The sequence below is a fragment of the Macaca thibetana genome, chromosome 2 (assembly GCF_024542745.1).
Source record: "Macaca thibetana thibetana isolate TM-01 chromosome 2, ASM2454274v1, whole genome shotgun sequence".
NCBI classification, from domain to species: domain Eukaryota; kingdom Metazoa; phylum Chordata; class Mammalia; order Primates; family Cercopithecidae; genus Macaca; species Macaca thibetana.
Genome location: NC_065579.1, coordinates 146,798,140 through 146,820,220, shown reverse-complemented (window position 1 = coordinate 146,820,220; position 22,081 = coordinate 146,798,140). Strand labels below are relative to the sequence as shown.

The 22,081-nt window shown below is 42.3% G+C and overlaps 1 protein-coding gene across 3 annotated transcripts in view; it reads left to right on the top strand.

Annotated features, from left to right (window-relative positions):
* KBTBD12 (kelch repeat and BTB domain containing 12) overlaps positions 1-20,827 on the top strand; it is a 77,600-nt gene extending 56,773 nt beyond the window's left edge. For 2 of the 3 annotated variants that reach the window (XM_050781678.1, XM_050781679.1), the window contains exon 6: positions 17,234-20,827. In XM_050781678.1, the coding sequence (XP_050637635.1) occupies positions 17,234-17,415 (182 nt within the window). In that variant the 3' untranslated portion in view covers positions 17,416-20,827. The remainder of the gene's footprint in view (positions 1-17,233) is intronic. The other variant, XM_050781677.1, reaches the window with a different exon arrangement.
* Positions 20,828-22,081: the final 1,254 nt, after the last annotated feature.

Genomic DNA, 22,081 nt, shown 5'->3' with positions numbered 1-22,081 from the left:
AAAGCGAAGAAAGAAAAATGATGGGTTTTGAAGCTTTTGTGGGAGGCATCTGACTCTCTGCTTCTGCTGCTTTCCCCTCCTAAGTCTGCCTCATGCTTTCCTTTGTCTTCTGACTGTGTCCTTCCCAGGGGCTTCCATGATACGGAAAGAGGGCTCCACAGCCATCAGTTTCATCCTGCACTGTCCCTCCAGCCTGACAGCACTGCTCTCTTTGATGCCAGAGCAGCAGACTGTGGACAGATTTTTATATGGGCCATCAGGAAGGGAATGTCCTTCAACTGACAGGAACCTCCTGTCCCTTAAGAGTGAGAAGCTAAGATCCCGTCCCCAAATCCTGGAGCCTCACCACATTCATTCACCACCTGACTGCTGAGGGCCAAGTTCCCTGTTCCATACATCTGACCTGTTCTTTCCCCTCCAGACCACTCAGCTTTATTTTCCAATTCAGTTTCCAAGTATAAAAATAATCGTCTGTCTTAATTAGTTTGAGTTCCCCCAAAGCCTACCTTGAAACAAGGATCTGGGTGCAAACAGTTTTTTTGATGGGGAGGTGCTGCCAGGAGCCTACTAAGAGGGGAGAAGAGTAAGATGGGAAAGGAGGGGCACCAGGAGAGCAGAGTGACCTGACAGGTTACCACTGTGGGCCACTGGGGGTCAGTCCCACTGAGAAACTCTGGGGGGCAGTGTAGAACACACCTCACAGCTGTCTCACCCAAAGTGTGAAGGATCTGGAGGTGTGCATCCTCAGACTAACTTCCTATCTGACCCCCTGGAGCTAAGAGAAAATCCTCAGGCAAAGAGTAGCAGATGGATGTAGTCAGCCTGTTCTGGAACAGGGATCACAGAGGAGATATGGCTGACATCTGGTATGTCAGCTGATACTTCTGACAGTCTCTTCTATGGCATCCTAACCACCTGCCTTTAAACAAAGAAGGCTTATTGCTTTTAACCAAGAAGATACCCATGACATCAGGAGCACTGTATGGGTCAGCAAAGACAACTTCAGCTTGCAGTGATAGCAGGCTGTCATTGTCTCACCTTGCACCAGCTTCTTCTTACCACGTAGTCATCGGTTCTCCTTTTCCTAGAATGCATCCAAGAATAGGAACTCAGTCTGTGTGCTCTGTGCTAAGCTGACATGCAGATCTGTAGATCCCTAAAGTTTTCTATGTTTTATAAGTTTTTGCAAATTTGAAAAATTGACAGTGATTTGTTAGCGTGAGATAGAATTTTCTCTCTGAACTCTAGCAAGCTAGAAAAGGCTAAAGAGGTCTGCTCTTGGCTTTGGACTTTAGGCAGCATTGGACTTTAAGCCTGGCACTGGTTACTGCTGTTTGCAACATTGACATTACAGCGACCATGAGAGAATAGAATCTTGATGAACTCTTTTCTTGTTTAAACTTTTTATTTGAAATAATTTTAAACTTACAGAAAAGTTACAAAAAAGAAGATGGTATAATGAATACACAGATTCATCTATTGCTAAAGTTTTTCCTCATTTGCATTATTTAACATTTGCTCAATCATAAAATACCCATACATATAGACAGATACATAATTTTGTTCTGACCATATGCGAGTAAGTTGCATACATCAGGCAATTTACACCTAATTACCCAGTGTATAGAATCTGAATATTTTCTTACATAAACACAGATAGCTAACAATTTTAGGAATTTTAACATTGATTCCATATTTTTATTTATTCTACTCTTAGTCTTCTGATTTTTTTCAGTTGACCTAGTAATGTTCTTTTTATAGCACCTTTTCTCTCCATGCCAGTCTAAGTATTGTGCTTGTTGACGTGTCTTCTCAGTTTTCTTAAATCTGGAACATTTTAACACATCTTTTTTTTTTTTTTTTTTTTTTTTTTGCTTTTTACAACATTAACATGTTTAATTAGCACAATTTCCCCCTTTTAGAATAAAATCTTCCTCTCTTGAGATCTATCCGATGTTTCTGGTGATTAAATTCAGTTTATACATTCCTGGCTGGAATATTACTTAACTGATATATGTCCATCTCAGGACATCACATCTGGAGGCAGACTGTGTCTTTCTGCTCCTTGCTGGCAAAGTTCATTTTAATTACCTAGTCAAGATATGATCTAATTTCATCATTGTATAGTTACTGTTTTTCCTTTGCAAATAGTAGAAAATGTGGAAGAGATCCCGTAAAACTATGCAGTTTACTTTTTGCACTTAAGTTGTCTCCCAGAAATCTTTTCCATGTTAAGTAGTAGAGGCTGTCCTTATTCATTTTTATGGGTGGATGCTGTTCCATTGTGTGTATGTACCACAGGACCTCTGTTCTTTTTGTGTGTGTTAGTTCGTTACACTTTTAATTAATTTATTTTTTTAACTTTTAGTTTCAGGAGTACATGTGCAGGTTCGTTATCTAGGTAAATTGTGTGTCACAGGAGTTTGGTGTACAGATTATTTCATCATCCAGTTTCTTGATCCTCATCCTCCTCACCCTCCTCCCACACTCCACCCTTAAGTAGACCCCAGTGTCTGTTGTTCCCTTCTTTGTGTCCATGTGTACTCAGTATTTAGCTCCCACTTATAAGTGAGAATATGCAGTATTTGGTTTTCTGTTCCTGTGTTAGTTCACTTAGGATAATGACCTCCAGCTCCAACCATGTTGCTGCAAATGACATGATGTTGTTCCTTTTTATGACAGCATAGTATTCCATGGTGTCTACCACAGTTTCTTTATCTGGTCTACCATTGATAGCATTTAGGTTGATTCCAGGTCTTTGCTGCTGTGAATAATTCTGTAGTGAGAATATACGTGCATGTGTCTTTATGGTAGAACGATTTATGTTTCTTTGGGTATATCCCCAATAATGGGATTGCTGGGTCGAATGATAGTTCTGTTTTAAGTTCTTTGAGAAAGTGCCAAACTGCTTTCCACAATGGCTGAACTAGTTTATATTCCCACCGGCAGTGTATAAGCATTCCTTTTTCTCTGCAAATTTGCCAGCATCTGTTATTTTTCACTTTTTAATAATAGCCATTATGACTGGTGTGAGATGGTAGATGGTATCTCATTGTGGTTTTAACTTGTCTTTCTCTAATGATTAGTGATATTAAGCATTTTTAACATGCTTGTTGGCTGTGCATATGTCTTCTTTTGAAAAGTGTCTGTTTGTGTCCTTTGCCTACTTTTCAATGGGGTTGTTTTGGTTTTTGCTTGTTAATTTGCTTAAGTTCCTTATAGATTCTGGATATTAGACCTTTGCCAATGCCTACTTTGCAAATATTTTCTCCCATTCTGTAGGTCATTTGTTAACTCTGTTGATAGTTTCTTTTGCTGTGCAGAAGCTCTTTAGTTTAATTATGTCCCATTTGTCAATTTTTATTTTAGTTGCAATTGCTTTTGGCATCTTTGTCATGAAATTTTTGCTGGAGTCTATGTTCAGAATGGTACTTCCTAGGTTATCATCCAGAGTTTTTATAGTTTTAGGCTATACATTTAAGTCTTTAATCCATCTTGAGTTGATTTTTGTATACGCTGTAAGGAAGAGGTCCAGTTTCAATATTCTGCATATGGCTAGCCAGCTATCCCAGCACAATTTATTGAATAGAGAGTCCTTTCCCCATTGCTTCTTTTTGTCAACCTTGTTGAAGATCAGATGGTTGTAGGTGTGCAGCATTATTTCTGAGTTCTCTATTCTGTTCCATTACAACTTCTGTTCTTTACCTTTTGCTGAGACAATATCCCAACATCTCTTTGGGTCAAAAACTAAGGCCATTCCCTGATTGTAACAACAGACTGGAATACTGGGTTCTAGTCAGCACACTCCACCCTGTCTGTCCCATTAAAGGCAACTAAACCTCCTGGCCAGATGCATCGAGCAGCAATCTGAGAACTCTGAAAAGTAAATGTTAGTGGGCAGATTGGGGAAGGAAGTCAGAACTTGAAATACCACCAAATCAACAATCATTGTCTCATTTGTTTCCTTGATATCTCCTGGCCTGAACTCAAAGACAGCCTGAAGCCTGGAACTTCAGACCAAGTATGGACAGAAACTCTAAGAAAACCCCTCCTTTTCTGTTCCAAGGAGGAAGAAAGAGGGCTCCCATGGGTCAGACAGAGTGGGGGAGGTTTTTTCCTTTTTTCTTTTTTGCATTCTTTACCCCACCCCCTTCCCAAGCCCTCAGGCATTCCCAGGTGGTAGCAGCAACAGGGGCTGGGCTGGCCCCCTTTTCCCTGACCAGGGAAACTTTGATCCCAAGAGTCTGAGTAGAGTCCCCATTGCTTTTCCATCTTGGACCACTGGCCACGTCACCTTGGAGGCATGCATATTCATGGAAAGTGTGCAGCAGAAGAAAGAATCCAAAGCTCCAGCTCTTTAGCTCGAAGGCCAGGAAGGGGCATAAGGATGTTCCTGGAATCAGGAAAATGTGAGGAAGATTGCAGACAGGAGGGAGCTCAAGAAAGTGATCTCATAAAGTTGGATGTGAGCTCCTGGGCCACACACACATGATTTAGCCCTAAACTGTCTACCAAAGCCTTTGAAAACTGAGCTGACATGGGAAATACAGCACACAGAAGGTAGCCAGGAACTTGTGGCCTACCCAACGGGGTCAGTTTTTGATTTTTTGCTAATACAAATAAACAAAAAAATCAACATTTTCCGTAGGATTTAAACAAGACCTAGAATCGTATAATATTCAAAACGCCTAGCATATAATCCAAAATTACTTGACTTACCAGGAACCAAAAAAAATCAGATCATACAAGAGAGAAGACAATCAACAGATACCAACTCCAAGATGGCACAGATTTTGAAATAACTAGGCAGAGACTTTAAAGAAATCTCTAAGACTTAGTGCTCCAGGGATTAAGAGTGACCACTTTTGAAAGGGATATAGGCCAGGCGCGGTGGCTTATGCCTTTAATCCCAGCACTTTGGGAGGCCGAGATGGGCAGATCACCTGAGGTCAGGAGTTCGAGACTACCCTGGGCCAACATGGTGAAACCCCGTCTCTACTAAAAACAAAAATTAGCCAGGCATAGTGGTGCACACCTATAGTCCCAGCTACTCAGGAGACTGAGGCAGGATAATCACTTGAACCCGGGAGGTGGAGATTGCAGTGAGCCGAGATCACGCCATTGCACTCCAGCTTGGGCGACAGAGCAAGACTCCATCTCAAAAAAAAAAAAAAAAAAAAAAAGGTATATAAAGTCTCAGTTTCAACAGAAAAATCAGTCTCAGCAGGAAATAGAAGTTATGTTTTTAAAAAAGAAAAAACCAAATGGAAATTTTAGAACTGAAAAAGAAAATAACTGAGATTTTTAAATGGCTGAATGGACTCAATAGCACAATGGAGATGGCAGGGAAGAGCAAGCGCATTTGAAGACAGACAAATGAAAATTACCCAATCTAAATAACAAAGAGAAAAAAATTTAAAAAGTGAACATACCTCAGCGACAATACCAAAAAGTCTAATATTAATGTCATCATATCCCAGAAGGAGAGGAGAAAGGGTGTGGGTGCATAAAAATATTTGAAGAAATAACGGCTGAAACTTGCCAAATTTGACGAAAGACATACATTTATAGATTTTAAAAGCCCACAAAACTAAAAACAGAATAAACTTGGAAAAACCCACATACAAATACATTATAATCAACCAAAGATAAAGAAAACAATTTTTGAAAGAAGCCAGAGAAAAACAAAAGATAACAATGAGGGAACAATTATTAGAATGACTGAATTTCTCAAACCATGCAGGCCCAAAGGCTGTGGAACAGAATTTTTAAAGCATTAATTAAAAGAACTGTCTAGATTCTATATCCAGCAAAAATATCCTTCAGAATGAGGGCAAAATTAAGATAAGATATTCCTAGGTGAAGAAAAACTAAGATAATTTATTCTCAGCAGAACTACTCATAAAGAGAAAGCTAAAGAAATTCTTCAGATGGAAGGCAAATGATACCATAGAGAAACCTGGAACCTCAGGAGTCAAGGGAAAGAAACAGAAAAGACAAATACCTGGGTAAATATAAGGGACTGTTTTTCTTGTCTTCAGTTCTCTAGAATACGTGTAACTGTTGATAGCAAAAATGTTCACATTTTCTAGTGATATTTTCAATGCATGTTTATGTTACATAGCAAGGGTCATTTCCTTGGACCATGTTTGTGACAACAATTACAACGTAGAGGGGGAGGGTAAGGGACTTACGTGGTGGAAAGAGTCACACGTTCCACTTGAAGTGATAAAACGTTATACCAAAGTAGTCTGTTAAAAGTTAAGTATGTATATTATGCTTTGAACAACTACTATACAAGGAAGTATAGTCAAAAACTCAAATTAAAATGGAATATTTAAAATACTCAAATAATCCAAAAAGAAGGCAGGAAAGAGAAAACAAAGGGAAAAAAAATTTTTTTTTTTAAATGGAGTCTTGCTCTGTTGTCCAAGCTGGAGTGCAGTGGTGCAATCTCAGCTCACTGCAACCTCTGCCTCCAGGTTCAAGCAATTCTCCTGTCTCAACTTCCCAAGTAGCTGGGATTACTGTGCCACCACCCCCGGTTAATTTTTGTATTTTTAGTAGAGACAGGGTTTCACCATGTTGGCCAGTCTGGTCTCGAACTTCTGACCTCGTGATCCACCCACCTTGGCCTCCCAAAGTGCAGGGATTACAGGCATGAACTACCGTGTCCAGCTGGGAAAAATTTTTTGAATAATAAAATAGTAGACCTAAGTCCAAATTTATTAATATTTATTAAATATAATGGTCTAACCCAAGGATTGGCAAATAATAGCTCACAGGTGAATTTTTATAAATAAAATATTATATATAAAATATAAAATATATAATATATAAATATATAACATATAAATACATAATATATATAAAATATGTAAATAAAATAAAATATTATTAAAAATAAATATTTTTATAAATAAAATTTTATTGGAAAACACCTACACCCATTCACTTGCATCTGGAGTCTAAACAAATTAATTAAAAGACAAAGATTGTTACAATGGATAAAGAAACCAGACCCAACTATATACTGTCTATAAGAAATCAAATTTAAATAGAATGCCATAAGTAAGGTATAAGTAGAAGTAGGGGAAAAGACATACCATGCATAAACTAATCAAAAGAACAATGGAGTGGCTGTATTAATATCAGGCAAAGTAAGTTACCAGGGGTAAGAAGGAACATTCCATGGTGATAAAATGATTAATTTGCTTAGAAGATATAGCCATGCTAAATGTATCTGTACCTAACCAAAAGCCTCAATATACATGAAACTAAAACTGATAGAATGGAAAGGAGAAGAAATGAACAAACTCATATATATAGTTGGAGACTTCAATGTTCTTCTTTCATTAAACAATAGAATAAGTAGCCAGAAAACCAACAAGGACATAGAAGAATTGAACACCACCACCAACCAACTGGATCTTATTGACATTCATAGAACACTTCATCCAACAACAGCAGAATACATATTCTTTTCAACGGCACACAGAATAGTCATCAAGATAGACCATATCTTAGTTATAAACCAAATCTTAAATTATTAAAAGAATTAAAACCACAAAAAAAAAAATGCCCCCTGACCATAATGGCATTGAACTTGAAATCAAATACAGAATGATAACAGGAAGATACTCAGAAATTAAACAACACATTTCCAATAATGTATGTGCCAAAGAGGAAGCTTCAAGGGAAATTAGAAAATATTTTGAACTAAGCAAAAACAAAAATAGAATAAAGGTCTCAGGTCAACAATCTGAGCTTCTACCATAAAAAACTCGATAAAAAAGAGAAACAAAGATCCAAAGCAAGTGAAGAAAGGATATAATAAAGATAACAGCAGAAATTAAAAACAAAGGAACAATTGAGAACATGAATGAGCCAGAAACTGTTTTTTCTAAAAAAAATAAAATAAAATAAATAAACCTCTAGCCAAACTGAAAATGACAAAAGTAGAAAAGACACAAATTGCCAATAATCAGGAATAAAAGAAATAATATTATTACAGACCTCACAGACATCAGCAGGCTAATAAGGGGAATCCTACAAACAACTCTATAGATAAATTTCACAGCTAAGATAAAATGGACAAATTCCTCAAAGCCATGAAGTACCAAAACTCACCTATGAAGAACAAATGATGTTGAAACATTTGGACCTCCATATGCAAAAAAAGAACCATAGCCCATACCTCACAAAAACTAACTCGTAATGGATCTAAATATAACATAAAACTTTAAAAGTTCTAGAAGATAACACAGAAGAAAATCTTCATGACCTTAGATTAGGCAAATTGTTCTAACATGTGACACTGAAAGCATGATCCATAAAGGAAAATGGATAGATTGAACTTCATCAAAATGAAAAGTTTTTGCTGTGCAAAAGACAGTTGAGAATGAAAAGAATAATTGCAGACTCTGAAAAACTATTTGCAAACCACACGTCCAACAAACTTCTATCCAGAACATAGAAAGAATTCTCAAAACTCAGCAGTAAGGAAACAAACACAGGAATGAATAAATGGGCAAAAGATTTGAGCAGACGGTTCACTAAAGAAGATATATAGATGTGAAATAAGATGTTCAACAACATTAGTCATTAGAGAAATGCAAATTAAAATCCAATGACATATTACTACACAACTATTCAAATGGCTGTTTTTAATACAACATGAAGAGCTGATGAGCGTGTGGAGCAACAAAAACTCTCAGTTATTACCAGTGGGAATGCGAAATGGTACAGCCACCCTGAAAAAGTTTCCAATTTCTTATGAAGTTAAAATATATTTACCACATGACCCAGCACATGGTATTAGTATTTACCCAAGAAAAAAAACTTGTATTAACATGAAAACTGATACATGAATATTTACAATAGCTCTATTTATAATTGCCAATATTGAAAACAATCCAAATGTCCTTAAGCAGATAAATGGATAAACAAACTGTGGTACAACCATACAATGGAATACTACTCAGCAGTAAAAAGAGACAGACTAATAAAACATCCACCATGTGGATGAATATCAGAGACACTGCTGAGTCGAAGAAGCCAGGCTCAAAAGTTTACATATGGTATTCTGTTTATGTGGCTTTCTAGAAAAGGCAAAACTACAGGGACAGAGAATAGAGTTTCTTGGAGGAATGAAACTGATTGTGATAGTGGCTACAGAAATCTACACATGTGTTAAACTCTGGCAACTCTAGACTCCCCAAAAAGTTAGTTTTACTGTATATGAATTTTTAAAATAATAAAAAGCTGAGTGGACGTACCCTCCTAGGTACTTAGAATGGCAGTTCCGGAATTTGTGTCTACATACATATGTGTAGGCTGAGCTTTTGAACGACACTGGTAGACTACCACAGTCTTCCAAACTTGCTGATCAAGGGCCTAACCCTTTGTCAGATAATTTCATCGCATAGGCCTTCCACTTGTGGTTAAAGAAAGCTTAATGCATTTTCTGAAAATGTCTAAGAACCATTACCTGTTTTAACTCTTACATGTGACTTGATGCATAAAACACTATATGTCTTATAAATAAACCCAGAATAGTTAGAGTTCATTTATAATCTATTACATGGAATATCAATTATCCCTTAATAAAAAGTGACTTTACATATCCATTTTTTTAATTTGATAGAAATATAAAATCTGTGATTAATTAAATTCATACATACACAGAGAATGTTGCTATGCAGCCTTTTATAATTATGCTTGTATACACTAGAGAACAATAAAGAACTCTGCTCCTCTGTTCCACTTCTTTTGCAGGTAAGCAACTACATACATACAGACATTCATTTGTTTCTTTTTTTGCCCACTTGGCGGATGATCAGCCTCCTCCACTGGCCAGGGCCGTCTGCTGGTCATGCCCATTTGTGACAGTCATGATGCTCCCTTTTTTGTTTGAGTCAGGGGCTGTTAAATTGCCTCTTTCACTGACAGGTAGCTCCTTCACCACTAGAGAGGGTAGGTACCACCCCTTACTCAAAGACAAGCCAACCAGCTGGGCTAGCCAAGTTAGCCTGGGGTCAGTTACTCACTGTATGGTTTATTATTTATTCATACACCCACTCATGCAAGACAGAATGAGATTCAAGATGGCTTATCATAGGCCATCAAATCATCAACACAATAAGATCAAATACAACACACATAGCATCAAACACAGCCAGATAGAAATGATGAAGGGAAAATAAAGACAGAAAAAAAAGTTAAGCAAGACAGAGGTAAAGTTGGTATGCAAGTATGCCCTAAAGCTCTTATGCTCTGGCCATATACAGACCACCAGTTTATCTCTGATCTCACGAGAGCCCAGAGCAAAAAGGAAAAGAATGTTCTGTTACAGATTTGCAGTATCCTCCAGGGAAGAACAAATCCCTTGTTAGAGGACACACATCTTTTAAACATGAGAGAAACTTCTCCCCATAGCCTCACATAGGGTAGTGGGAAATGTCCTCAATAATATTCCTAAAATAAATAAAATAGCAAGTTAGTATTTCACCAAAGAGCAAGTCAGAGGAAATCTACATGGGATGAAAAAGCACCCGATGGCTTCAGTTTTCTGATAGACTAGTCTGAGTTCAAGGATGAAATTTAAACTAAAGCGTTGTTTCTCAAACTTCCCCACTGAAGTACCTCCAGCAACAGAGAGCACCCCCTAAAAAGCATGAGGTGCGGCCCACGGCAGCCTACCATACACAGGGAATTTCTATGATGCCTTATTATTTACCTTAAGTAAACATGTCAATTTCTTATTTATTCCATAATGTATCTGTGCCTGTTTTCCTGTAAAACAGTGTTTTAAGTTGCTTACTATTGGGGTAGCAAGGTGCAGGAGAGTTTCCTGACTGCCTTAATGAGTGCTTTAAGTGTGCCTGTTTCTGGAAAGTTAACTGAATTGAGTGGCGCTAACACGGGTTCATCCTCCTGTTTCTTCTTCCTTGTTAGTGGATGATACCTCAAGAACCCAAACCCACATAAATAGGTGGCTACAAATACCAATCGCTTTCTCCTAAAGTGATTTATTCTTACACCCACTCATGCAAGACAGAATGAGATTCAAGATGGCTTATCATGGGCCATCACATCATCAACACAATAAGGTCAAATACAACACACATAGCATCAAACACAGCCAGATAGAAATGAAAGTCAATCAGGAAACAAGATGAAGGGAAAATAAACACAGAAAAATAAGTTAAGCAAGACAGGGATAAAGTTGGTATGCTCTCCTAAAGTTGGCCTCCTCTCCTAAAGCAGAGCTTTAGGAACTCTGCTAGAGTGAAAACTTAGGAGAGCACCAAGAATGACCCCAAGAAGATGCACAAAGTCTTCAGGGTGAAATGTTGACATGTGTGTTCTTCCTGAGAGTTCATCTCTGGGGCCATAGGAGAGATCTGCCAACTAGCACAATCTCATTCACAGTTCAGAAAACTCACTGATGAGCTTCTTTACTTTGCATTAATGTGATGATTTTCATCCCTGTAAATAAGAGATTTCTAAGAAAGATGTGATATGTATACATGGTTTAAAAAAAAAAGCCTCCCTAATAAACACTGAAACAAACAAATTAATGCAGAAAATCCATCTATTCTGAAATTTTAAAAGGTCCAGCCTGCGTTAATTTGAATAAGGACACTGAAAGCCTTCATCCAACTAAAACAAAACAAAGCAAAACCCAGCCATGGCAATGGTAAAAGATGCACTCCAAGACATGTGCAGTGAATGAGATGGGAAAGGCTACTTCACCTGGGTGGGAAGATAATTGAGAAGATGTCACAATTGTACCAGACACCTGTCATTGTTTGGGCCATCCATTGTCCAAGCCCTCTCCCTTCACAGTGGATGCAGTGCCCTGCTCCCACTGGAAGGCCAGGAGCGGGGCCTTCCTCAGCTACCCTCTGACAGACAGTACCAGTGTTGTGCCAAGCAGCTTCTCACTCCAGGAGCCAGAGGGGTCAGCAGTGTGTCCCGCAGTTGTGCCCACCAGCTGCAGCAGGCAGTGTGAAGGAACAGTGGTGGCTCTCTGGCCAGATTGGGCCTCTAGCTCTCCTCAGTCTGGAGAACTGCATTCTTTCCAACAAATCCCCATTTTGCTAAAGCCGGCCAACATTGGTTTCTGTTGTTGCTACCAAGAACTCTGAAATAACAGGCATGACCCCTTGTGCATTTAACACACAACTTTAAAACATATAAAGCAGAAACTATTGGAAACAGTCACGTAAATGGATAAATCCACAAAATTTGCATGGACTTTTTCAGAAATCCATGGATCTAATTGATTTTTTAAAGCTAAAGCAAAAAGAGATCCAGAACTGAGCTGCCCAACACAGCACAATGGTCAGCAGCCACTTACATCTATCTGAATTTCAACTTAAGCTAATTCAAATTAAATAAAATGGAAAAATCCCTTCCTCAGTCTCACTAGCCACATTTCAAATTACTCCACACCACATATGGCCAGTGGTTACTCTATTGGACAGCACAGATTACAGAACATTTCCCTCATCACAGTGAGTTCTCTTGGACAGCACTGTTATCAAGGATTTAAATAGCATAATTAGCAACTTAAATGTCATAGAAATATAGAACCTTATGCCAGGCAAACAAAACCTATACCTGCCTTTTAAACACTTATAGAACACATACATTGACTAACCATAAATTACAGCAAAGAGGCCAGGCATGGGGGCTCATGCCTGTAATCCTAGCACTTTGGGTGACTGAGGCGGGCGAATTGCCTGAGGTCAGGAGTTCGAGACCAGCCTGACCAACATGGAGAAACCCCGTCTCTACTAAAAATACAAAATTAGCTGGGTATGGTGGCACATGCCTGTAATCCCAACTACTAGGGAGGCTGAGGCAGGAGAATTGCTTGAACCTGGGAGGCGGAGGTTGCAGTGAGCCGAGATCGAACCATTGTACTCCAGCCTGGGCAACAAGAGCGAAACTCCGTCTCGAAAAACAACAACAAAAAATTAGGACAAAGGAAAATCTCAATATATTTCCCAAAATAGAAATTATAGAAGCAATATGTGCTGTCCATAATGCAGTTAAATTAGAAGCATTCAGTGAAAGGGTAGTCAAGTGCACATGCGTGTACTAACACATACACTCAGCTGGAGAGGTTAAAACATTTTCCTAAGTAAGTCTTGGGTTAAAGCAGAACTTAGGCCTGAGATTGCAAACTGTGGAGAAATGTGAACTGCACCAGAAATCTAAAAAGAGGTACTCGGAAGAAATTTATAGCCTTAAGTGCACATGTTAGAAGACATTGAAATATGAAAAAAAAAGGAACTAAGCATCCATTTCAAGAAGATAGAACAAGAGAAGATAAAACAAGCTTGGTTCAAATTAATCTGTCTCTAGCACATTTCAAAGTTTTTGGTTTGAGGTAAGAGGTCTAACAGAATTCCCTAGTTTTGGCACTGCTAGTGTAATCATTGGGTTACTTTATTTTATTTTATTTTATTTTATTTTATTTTATTTTATTTTTGAGATGGAGTCTCGCTCTGTCGAACAGGCTGAAATGCAGTGGTGCAATCTCAGCTCATTGCAACCTCTACTTCTGGGTTCAAGTAATTCTCCTGCCTCAGCCTCCCAAGTAGCTGGGACTACAGTTTGGCGCCCCCACGCCCAGCTAATTTTTGTATTTTTAGTAGCACGGGGTTTCACCATGTTGGCCAGGCTGTTCTCGAACTCCTGACCTCAAGTGATCCACCCACCTTGACCTCCCAAAGTGCTGGGATTAGAGGCGTGAGCCACCATGCCCGGCCAAGTGTAGTTGTCTTCGATTGGATTATAATTCCATCCATAAACCACCCTTCTGTGGCCAGGAAGAATGCAGTACTCTGAGTCAGCCAATGGGTTATTTTAAATAAATTACACTGAAAGACATAAAACATTTCTCCGACTCCCAAAATTGAGAAATATATCATGCTGCATGATTAGAAAACTGTTAAGATGTTACCTTTCCCAATCTGATTTATAAATTTAATAAAAATCCAATCAAAATCATACAAATTCTGTTTTAGATTTTTGGTTGGTTTTCACTTTTAGAAATTTCACATTATATACCAAATTAAAATAATACAATTAAGCCAATCTGACCACACCAATTTCAACAATTTTGCTGTTCTTATTTCCAAACGTACTTTTTTTTTTCTTCTTTTTACTTTTCTTTACTGGAGTACTTTAAAACAAATCTAATAATCAGGTCATTTTATCAAAAAATACATTAATATCCATCTCTAACTGGATGGATATTTTAATATACGTACTGTGCGAAATTCACACCTATGCACATAATCCCTTACTATTGTCTGATATACATCCCAGATTCTAGACTTTCTAAGACAGCTTGTTCCATGTGCTTCTTCAGAGCCTGCTTCTGCCATGTATCAGTTGTCAATCCTGAGGCAAGTTAACTGGCTTTTCTGGACCTGTTACCTTTTCTACAAAATGGAGAAAATAATAAATCCTTTGCAGATGATTATTCAAAAGACTAAATGAGATCATACATTTAAAGCACCTAATACTATCCAATAAATAGTCATTATTATTAACATAACAGATTCTGATATAAATAGAATTACTTCTAAAAAGTTTATCCCACTTTTGATGTTGCTGAGATTGGTTAGTGGGTTCAAGTATATTTGGGGATGGGGGATTTATTTCATTAGGTTTTGGAGGAAACAAATTCTGTAATCCAGTGTCCTGCCAGTTTTCCTCAAAAGTTCCCACTTTTTCTCCAGCATGTTTGTGATACATACCCAGGTGTGAGAAAGATTGTCTTTTTGGCCAGGCGCGGTGGCTCACGCTTGTAATCCCAGCACTTTGGGAGGCTGAGGCAGGCGGTTCACAAGGTCAGGAGATTGAGACCATCCTGGCCAACATGGTGAAACCCCATCTGTAATAAAAATACAAAAATGAGCGGGGAGTGGTGGCAGGTGCCTGCAAATATGTGGAAGGGTCGAATAACAAGGCCTAATGAACACATGGAACACCACAGCCAACAGCTACAGGATATGCATCCTTTATGAGCACACGTGGACCATTTTCAAAAATTGACTTCCACATGCTGAAACCAGGCTGGGCACTTTACACACATTATGTTCTTTAGTTATCATAAAATTGTTAAATAGGCATCCAAGCTGGAAATCTTCCGTTTGTCCCTCCACACTCACCCGCTACCCTTCCCCACCTCTCGCTGTGTCCTTCCAGGATGGCCTCTACAGACAGCATTAATGGTTTCTTTCCTCTCTGGCTTCCGGTTGGTTCAGTTAGCAGGAGGAAAGAGCAGGAAATTATCAGGTGAAAAGAAAGGAGAGTCAGGGTATATTGTAAACATTTAAAATTTTATGTAGATTGTGATGCTTTGACATCTTAAGAGACCTTTCTGGTTGGGGAATGATTGCCCTCCCCAGGCTGGACAGTCCTTAAGGACAAGAAAGGGCTCTGCCTAGAGCACATCTTTGCTGTGCACACGAGCCAGCCCAGAGCCACACCTCCTCTGTCTGGCCCCGACACCCCAGGAGACAGTGTGCCTCTGCCTTAGTCATCCCAGGGCCAGGCACCAGGTAACCAGAGACCACTCCTGTCCCACACCCACTGAAATTATTCAAACCAGCCAGTCCTAAGGTGTCCACTCTCCCCTGCCTGGACTCTTACCTTCCCCTCACTCCTGTCTTCTGCCTCCTGCCTCTGGGATCTGTGAGGATAAGAAACCTTGCTTTCCTGAGCCTCTCCCTTGCCTGCACCTGACTTTCACATAAAAAGAGAAAAAATGCAGGGTATTTGCCCTCCCTGCTGCCTCCTTGCTGAGGATGGCTATGTCCATCTTTCTCTGCCCAAGCCAGGTGCTGCTCCCCAGACAGGTCCCCTGTTGCAGCTCCAGTGCTCACTCCCTCCCTCGCCTTCCAGGTCTAGGGACAGTGACAGCCCCTTGCTGTGATTAGTCCTGGGTACTGTGCCATCCCCCATGAGCCTTTCTAAGCCCTGCTCACAGTATTCTAAAGGTCCCTTGACTGAACCGTTCATGTTGCCCAGGTGGAGTGTGCTGTGTTTCCACAGGACCCCAGCTGACAGCGTCCCTATCTCAAACACAAGCTCAGAGGGCAGCGCTAGCCCAGGACCACATGACTCCAGCCACGCCTCCTCTATAGGGGTGGAAATAGGGCAGTTTCAACCCTTGTTTGCATCATTGCTAATTATTTGTATGGCATTGGAACACTTTTTCATCTGGAGACAACGGCATGCCCTATCAGAACTTCTTGAATACTTTTTGACTGAATTGTGAACGTGGCCTTTCTTCATTTCTTAGAAGTCAGGAACACTGTCTTCCATTTAGAGTATCTTTATTCAGTTGTTAATTAATTTTTGGTGCTTACATCCTGCTGTGATTTGAGTTTGTTCTCTCTGAAACTCATGTTGAAATTTGGTCCCCGGTGTGGCGGTGGGAGGTGTCTGGTCATGGATCCCTCACGAATAGATTAATGCCCTCCCTTGGGGTGAACTTGGGCTCTCATAAGAATGGATTAGTTCCTGGGAGAGGGGGCTGTTAAAAACAGTCTGGTGGCCGGGCGAGGTGGCTCACGCCTGTAATCCCAGCACTTTGGGAGGCCAAGGCAGGCAGATCACAAGGTCAGGAGTTCGAGACCAGCCTGATCAACATCATGAAACCCCGCCTCTACTAAAAATACAAAAATTAGCCAGGCATGGTGGCACATGCCTGTAATCCCAGCTACTCAGGAGGCTGAGGCAAGAGAATTGCTTGAACCCAGGAGGCAGAGGTTGCAGTGAGCAAGATTGTGCCAGTGCACTCTAGCCTGGGTGACAGAGCAAGACTCCGTCTCAAAAAAAAAAAAAAAAAAAAAAAAAAAAAAACAACAACAGTCTGACTTTCTTGGTTTCTCTCTTTTACTCCTTCCCTGTCCCAGTGACCTCTTTGCAAACACCCACTCCCCTTCCATTTTCTGCCATGAGTTGAAACAGCCAAGGCACCCACCAGATGCAGATCCCCAGTCTTGAACTTTCCTGCCACCAGAATTGTGAGCCAAATAAATGTCTTTTCTTGATAAACTACCCAGTCCTAGGTATTCTGTTACAGTAACAGCAAGTGGACTAAGACATTGCCTTTTGGAGGAAGTTACTCAGTATGGTGCTGATGGCCTCTGAATTTAAAACCCACATAAGATTTTTGTCTTCCCACTTTGCTGTTTTTCAGATCGCCATGAGGTTATCTCCAAAGAAATACTGGAACTGGACCCATGGGAAAACCAGTGGAATGTTGTAGCCATCAACGTCCTCATGCATGACAGCTATGATGTCTGCCTAGTGGCCAGGATGAATCCCCGAGACCTCATCCCCCCGCCTTCAGATTTGGTGGAAGAAGGCAATGAGCACTGAGGTGACCTTGCTGGAGGACCTCCCGCTGTGTCTGCAGACAAGGCCTTCAGAACGGAGAGGGCCCACAGCATCTCTGTCATGCCAGTCATATGCACTGCATGCGTAGTGGCCTGTGTGTGAAGAAGCAGTGTGTGCTGGGCACTGGGCAGGGAGCATGGGGAGTCTCCCTTCAGGGACTTCCCAGTCTGATAGGGTAAATGAGACACTACAAGGAAGAGGTGATCATGGCCACAGGAGGGGCACAGGGCCACAGGAGGGCAACAGATGGAGGCTCTCACTCTGCTGGGGACTCACAAACAGCATTGCCAAGGAGTAGACCTTTGACTGGGGCCCCAAAAGGATGAGGAAGCAGTCCCATGGGGGCAGTCGATGATGAGTTCATGGCAACAGCCGAGCAAGGGCCCAGATATGGAAAGCTCGTACCTGTCTGCAGCACCCTGGCTGGGCCAGATTGCCTGGGACACAGGGTTTGCGGTCAAGGCTGGAAAAATAAGTTGTAGCTAGATGACCAATGCCTGAAAGAATGAGGAGTTGGACCTGGTCTGTAAGCCAGGGAATTGTCTCAAAATAGTGAGTTAAGGGAGACTTCTCTCTGTGCTCCGTTCCACCTTCAGTCTTATAAACACTGGCCATTCTCCTTCAGAATCTCCTTCTACTGAAGCAACGCCATCCAGCCCAGCGCTAGCTGTGCTACCAGCCCCTAACAGCCGAGACACTCAAGCCAGACCACAGTGGCCAGAGAATCCTGCCCTGGGCTGACTCTGTCCGGGACGGGAATGTGGGGTTTTCTGTCCACTCCAGGTGGAGCCTGGTCCTCTCCGGGGCTGGCAGGGGGTATCCTGGAGTGGGCTTACCCAGGCTGCCTTTGTCCACCTCTCAGACACATACGACCTTCTGTAGGGTAGTCCTGGCTGAACAGGACTGGCCCAAGCCACTCAAGCCAGGGACAGAGCAGGCTCTGGCTGAGGACAGGGGAAGTAGCATCTCCTCCAGCTGCTGCCACCCCTGTGGCCCGGCCTGTGCAATAAAGATGGAGCCACCCACTTCAGCCCACAATTGAGCATAATCAGAAGACAGTTACTCCCAAAATATATGTTAGAAACATTTAAATGACACATGGGAAGTCCGTCTATCTTACTTCCCATCTCTAATTCTGGAAGCACAGTGGAGTCAATGAGTGCATCTTCATAGCTGTTCTTCAGCAACTTCTCCAAAAAGTTTCACATTGTACAAGGCTCTTTTGGAAGCAGGAGTGGTCACTAAATTCAGAGGGAGACAAACCCTAAGTAGAGACAGCTTTGTTTGGTGCTGAGCTGTGTGACTGTGATGACCGCTAGCCTGTGCCCCCAGGTTCCAGCTGCCCACCAGGCAGGACGAGCAGGTCTTGCCAAAACTGGAGGCTGTTGGAAACCTATTTCTGCCACCAAGGAGAGGGACCAGGAGACCCAGCGTAGGTTGGCCCCAAGTAGGCTCGACTCTGGGAGGGTGGGGGCCCCGCCTTTCTCTTCGCACTTGTGCCCCACGTGCACTCACAGTACCTGGCATGTGGGTGACATTTTGGATGGCCAGCATGGGGCAGTGTTTCTCAGCCAGAGGGCCTGGTCCCCGAGCATGTCCAGGAATCTGAGTTAAAGTGAGCTTACTCTTTCCCCAGTGGATGGTCATGATTGATCTGTGCGTTCTTTTTCTTGATATAAAGATGTTCCTCCTAGCTGCTGTGTTGGCTGTTGGCGCCCAGGGTTGAGGATGGCCTCCGCAGGGCCTCCACTTCCCTGCATTCCTCTTCACAGAGTCACTGGACCTACTCCACCTGCTAGAACAGTCCAGAAAGCTGCCGCATCTCCCTGGCTCGAGGAGGCCTTGTTGGCACGTCATGGCACATCTCCTAGATGTTCAAGATCTGGGCTCCAGCCCCAGCTCTGCTAGTTAGCTAACCATGTGAACTCGGGCAAGATGACCTTTCTAAAGCCTCATTTCCCTCATATGCAGAGTTGAAGGAAAATATTAATACATACTTTATAGGGTTGGTGTGAGGATTGAGTAAGTGCTGAGCAAAGTGTCTGTGAAATCCTGAAATAATAAGCATGTTTTAGCTGCTATTATTATCATCACTGTCATTATCATTGCAGTCAGCACTTCCCAAAGTAAGGTGCCCAAAACAGACTCAGTGCTTTAGTGCAGTCCCTTGGGATTTAGGGGCAGATGTGCATATGGCTTGAGATGGTTCGTTCGTTCTTTCTTTCTTTCTTTCTTTTTTTTTTTTTTTTTTTGATGGAGTCTCTCTCTGTCACCAGGCTGGAGTGCAGTAGCACGATCTCGGCCCACTGCAACTTCCACCTGCTGGGTTCAAGTGATTCTCCTGCCTCAACCTCCAAAGTAGCTGGGACTACGGGCACCCACCACCACGCCCAGCTAATTTTTATATTTTTAGTAGAGACAGGGTTTCACCATGTTGACCAGGATGGTCTCGATCTCTTGACCTCGTGATCTGCCTGCCTCGACCTCCCAAAGTGCTGGGATTACAGGTGTGAGCCCCTGCGCCCGGCTGAGATGGTTCTTAATTTCCCATACCCTGTTGCTTGGCTCCTCCAGTTGGCGGCTGAGAGTCAAGCAAGGGTTTACTCGGATCTGAGGCCCCTAATGTCCTCAATGGACACATTCAGAGCCCTGCGGCAGCTCAGCAGAGACACCTGAGGGTCACACTGGGTGAGACCATCACCCGCCTGTGGGAGGCAAGATAAATGGGTAAACACCATTCCTGTGGAATGCGAGGTCTGGGCAGAGTGGAGCTTTCCAGACAGTGCTGAGGGAGGACCGAGAAGGGGCATGACCTCTGCTGGAGCCAGGATCGCAGTGACCAGGAGCTGGCTTAGCACTGAAGGGAGGCAGGCATCCAGGGCAGGATTTCTCAAACTTCTGAGGAATCCCTGAGGTTGAAACTGGTGCTTCACAGATTTCAGATATCTGATCTTGATTTTTCTTTGATTCCATACAACAGATTGCTTGCCTGGGTTAGTGCCTATTTTAAGTTCTTGGTGCTTCTTGTCTGACTTCTCTATTTGCAATTAAAAACAACATGACCCTCCCCACCTGCAGCCAGATACCGTTAGAAATTCAACTTTGAAATATATTCCCATCACTCCTGTTTTCACTTTAATAGAAGGCTGTTGCAGTACCGCACGATGGGCTCTTATAAAACTTCTACTATCTGCTAATTCTTATCTTTGTGACAGGATTGTTTGACACTGAGCAAGGAAACACAATAAGGAAGTAATTGGGATGCTAGGCTGGCAGAAGCCTGCAGCTGTCAACCCAGTGTGTTCAACACGGTGGCATTGTTCTCCCTGACTTCATAATGAGCAAATGCTTCACATTTGAACTTACAGAATAAATTTTTACTAATAAAAGATCACTTTCATTTTGTTTTTCACATTGCAGTTCCAGGAGATGCTGAGGGTCCCTTGAGTTGGGGAGTGGCAGCCAGGGGACAAGCAGCAGCAGGCCCGGGGCAGGGCTGCGAGATGGCTGGGGCAGCAGGGGCATCCCCAGGGTGCTGCACAAGAGGGCAGCCAGGAAACTGGGGAGAGGCTGGGCACGGTGGCTCACGCCTGTAATCCCAACACTTTGGGACGCCTAGGCAGACGGATCACCTGAGGTCAGGAGTTCGAGACCAGCCTGACCAACATGATGAAACCCTGTCTCTAGTAAAAATACAAAAATTAGCCGGGTGTGGTGGTGCACACCTGTAATCCCAGCTACTTGGAAGGCTGAGGCAGAAGAATCACTTGAACCCAGGAGGCAGAGGTTGCAGTGAGCTGAGACCCCACCATTGCACTCCAGCAACAGGAATAAAAACTCCATCTAAAAAAAAAAAATCAAAAAGGTAGACACCATTCACAAAAGACCTGGAGGCCACACCAAGAGTTGGGTCTTTACACCCCAGCAACACGGTCTCAGGCAAGGAAGTCTTCTAAGAACATCATCCACAGCCCAGAGCCCCTGAGCAGGGTGGAGCAGGCCCGGCAGTCTGGCGAGACGTGTACTGGGGGCCAAGGTAGGGGGAGGCTGGGCAAACCTGGGCAGTGAGATCAGAACAACAGTGTGGGTTGGGTGCAGCCCAGGATGGAGGATGTCTGTGTTTGCTGTCAGATTCAGAGAGCAGGGACAGCCCAGAATTTTGTTCAGAAAAGAATGGCCAGTCAGCCAAAATCAAAGACCAGAAAATCTTTCAGGGAGTACCCTATTGACAAGGGGACCTGCCTCTCCATCAGTGTTCCTAAAACAGAGCCACTACCCAGTGGCTTCGGCCGTTCACCCTTGGCCCACCCAGGGCACCAAGAGACAGGAGAGGAGGCCCTGGGGTGTAGAGTCCTGTCACCCACTTTGTCTACCTAGCAGACAGTCGAGTGTGTCCCTGTTCTTCCTCATTTACAGACACAAGGACCCTGACCCAGTTTACGTGCCCAGCACAACCCAGGCATAACAATAAACGTAACAATCCCATTCCTTTACCAGGGGTTAGTTAGACATGGCCATGTGGCACAATCCCGGCCAAAGAGACATAAAGGCAAGTTTGCAGAGGGGCTAGGGAAAGTTTCTCTCACCTTTGAAAGCGATGTTGAGGAAGAGATGGGCTATTTGCTGCTTAGCAAGTCAGCCTGCCCCC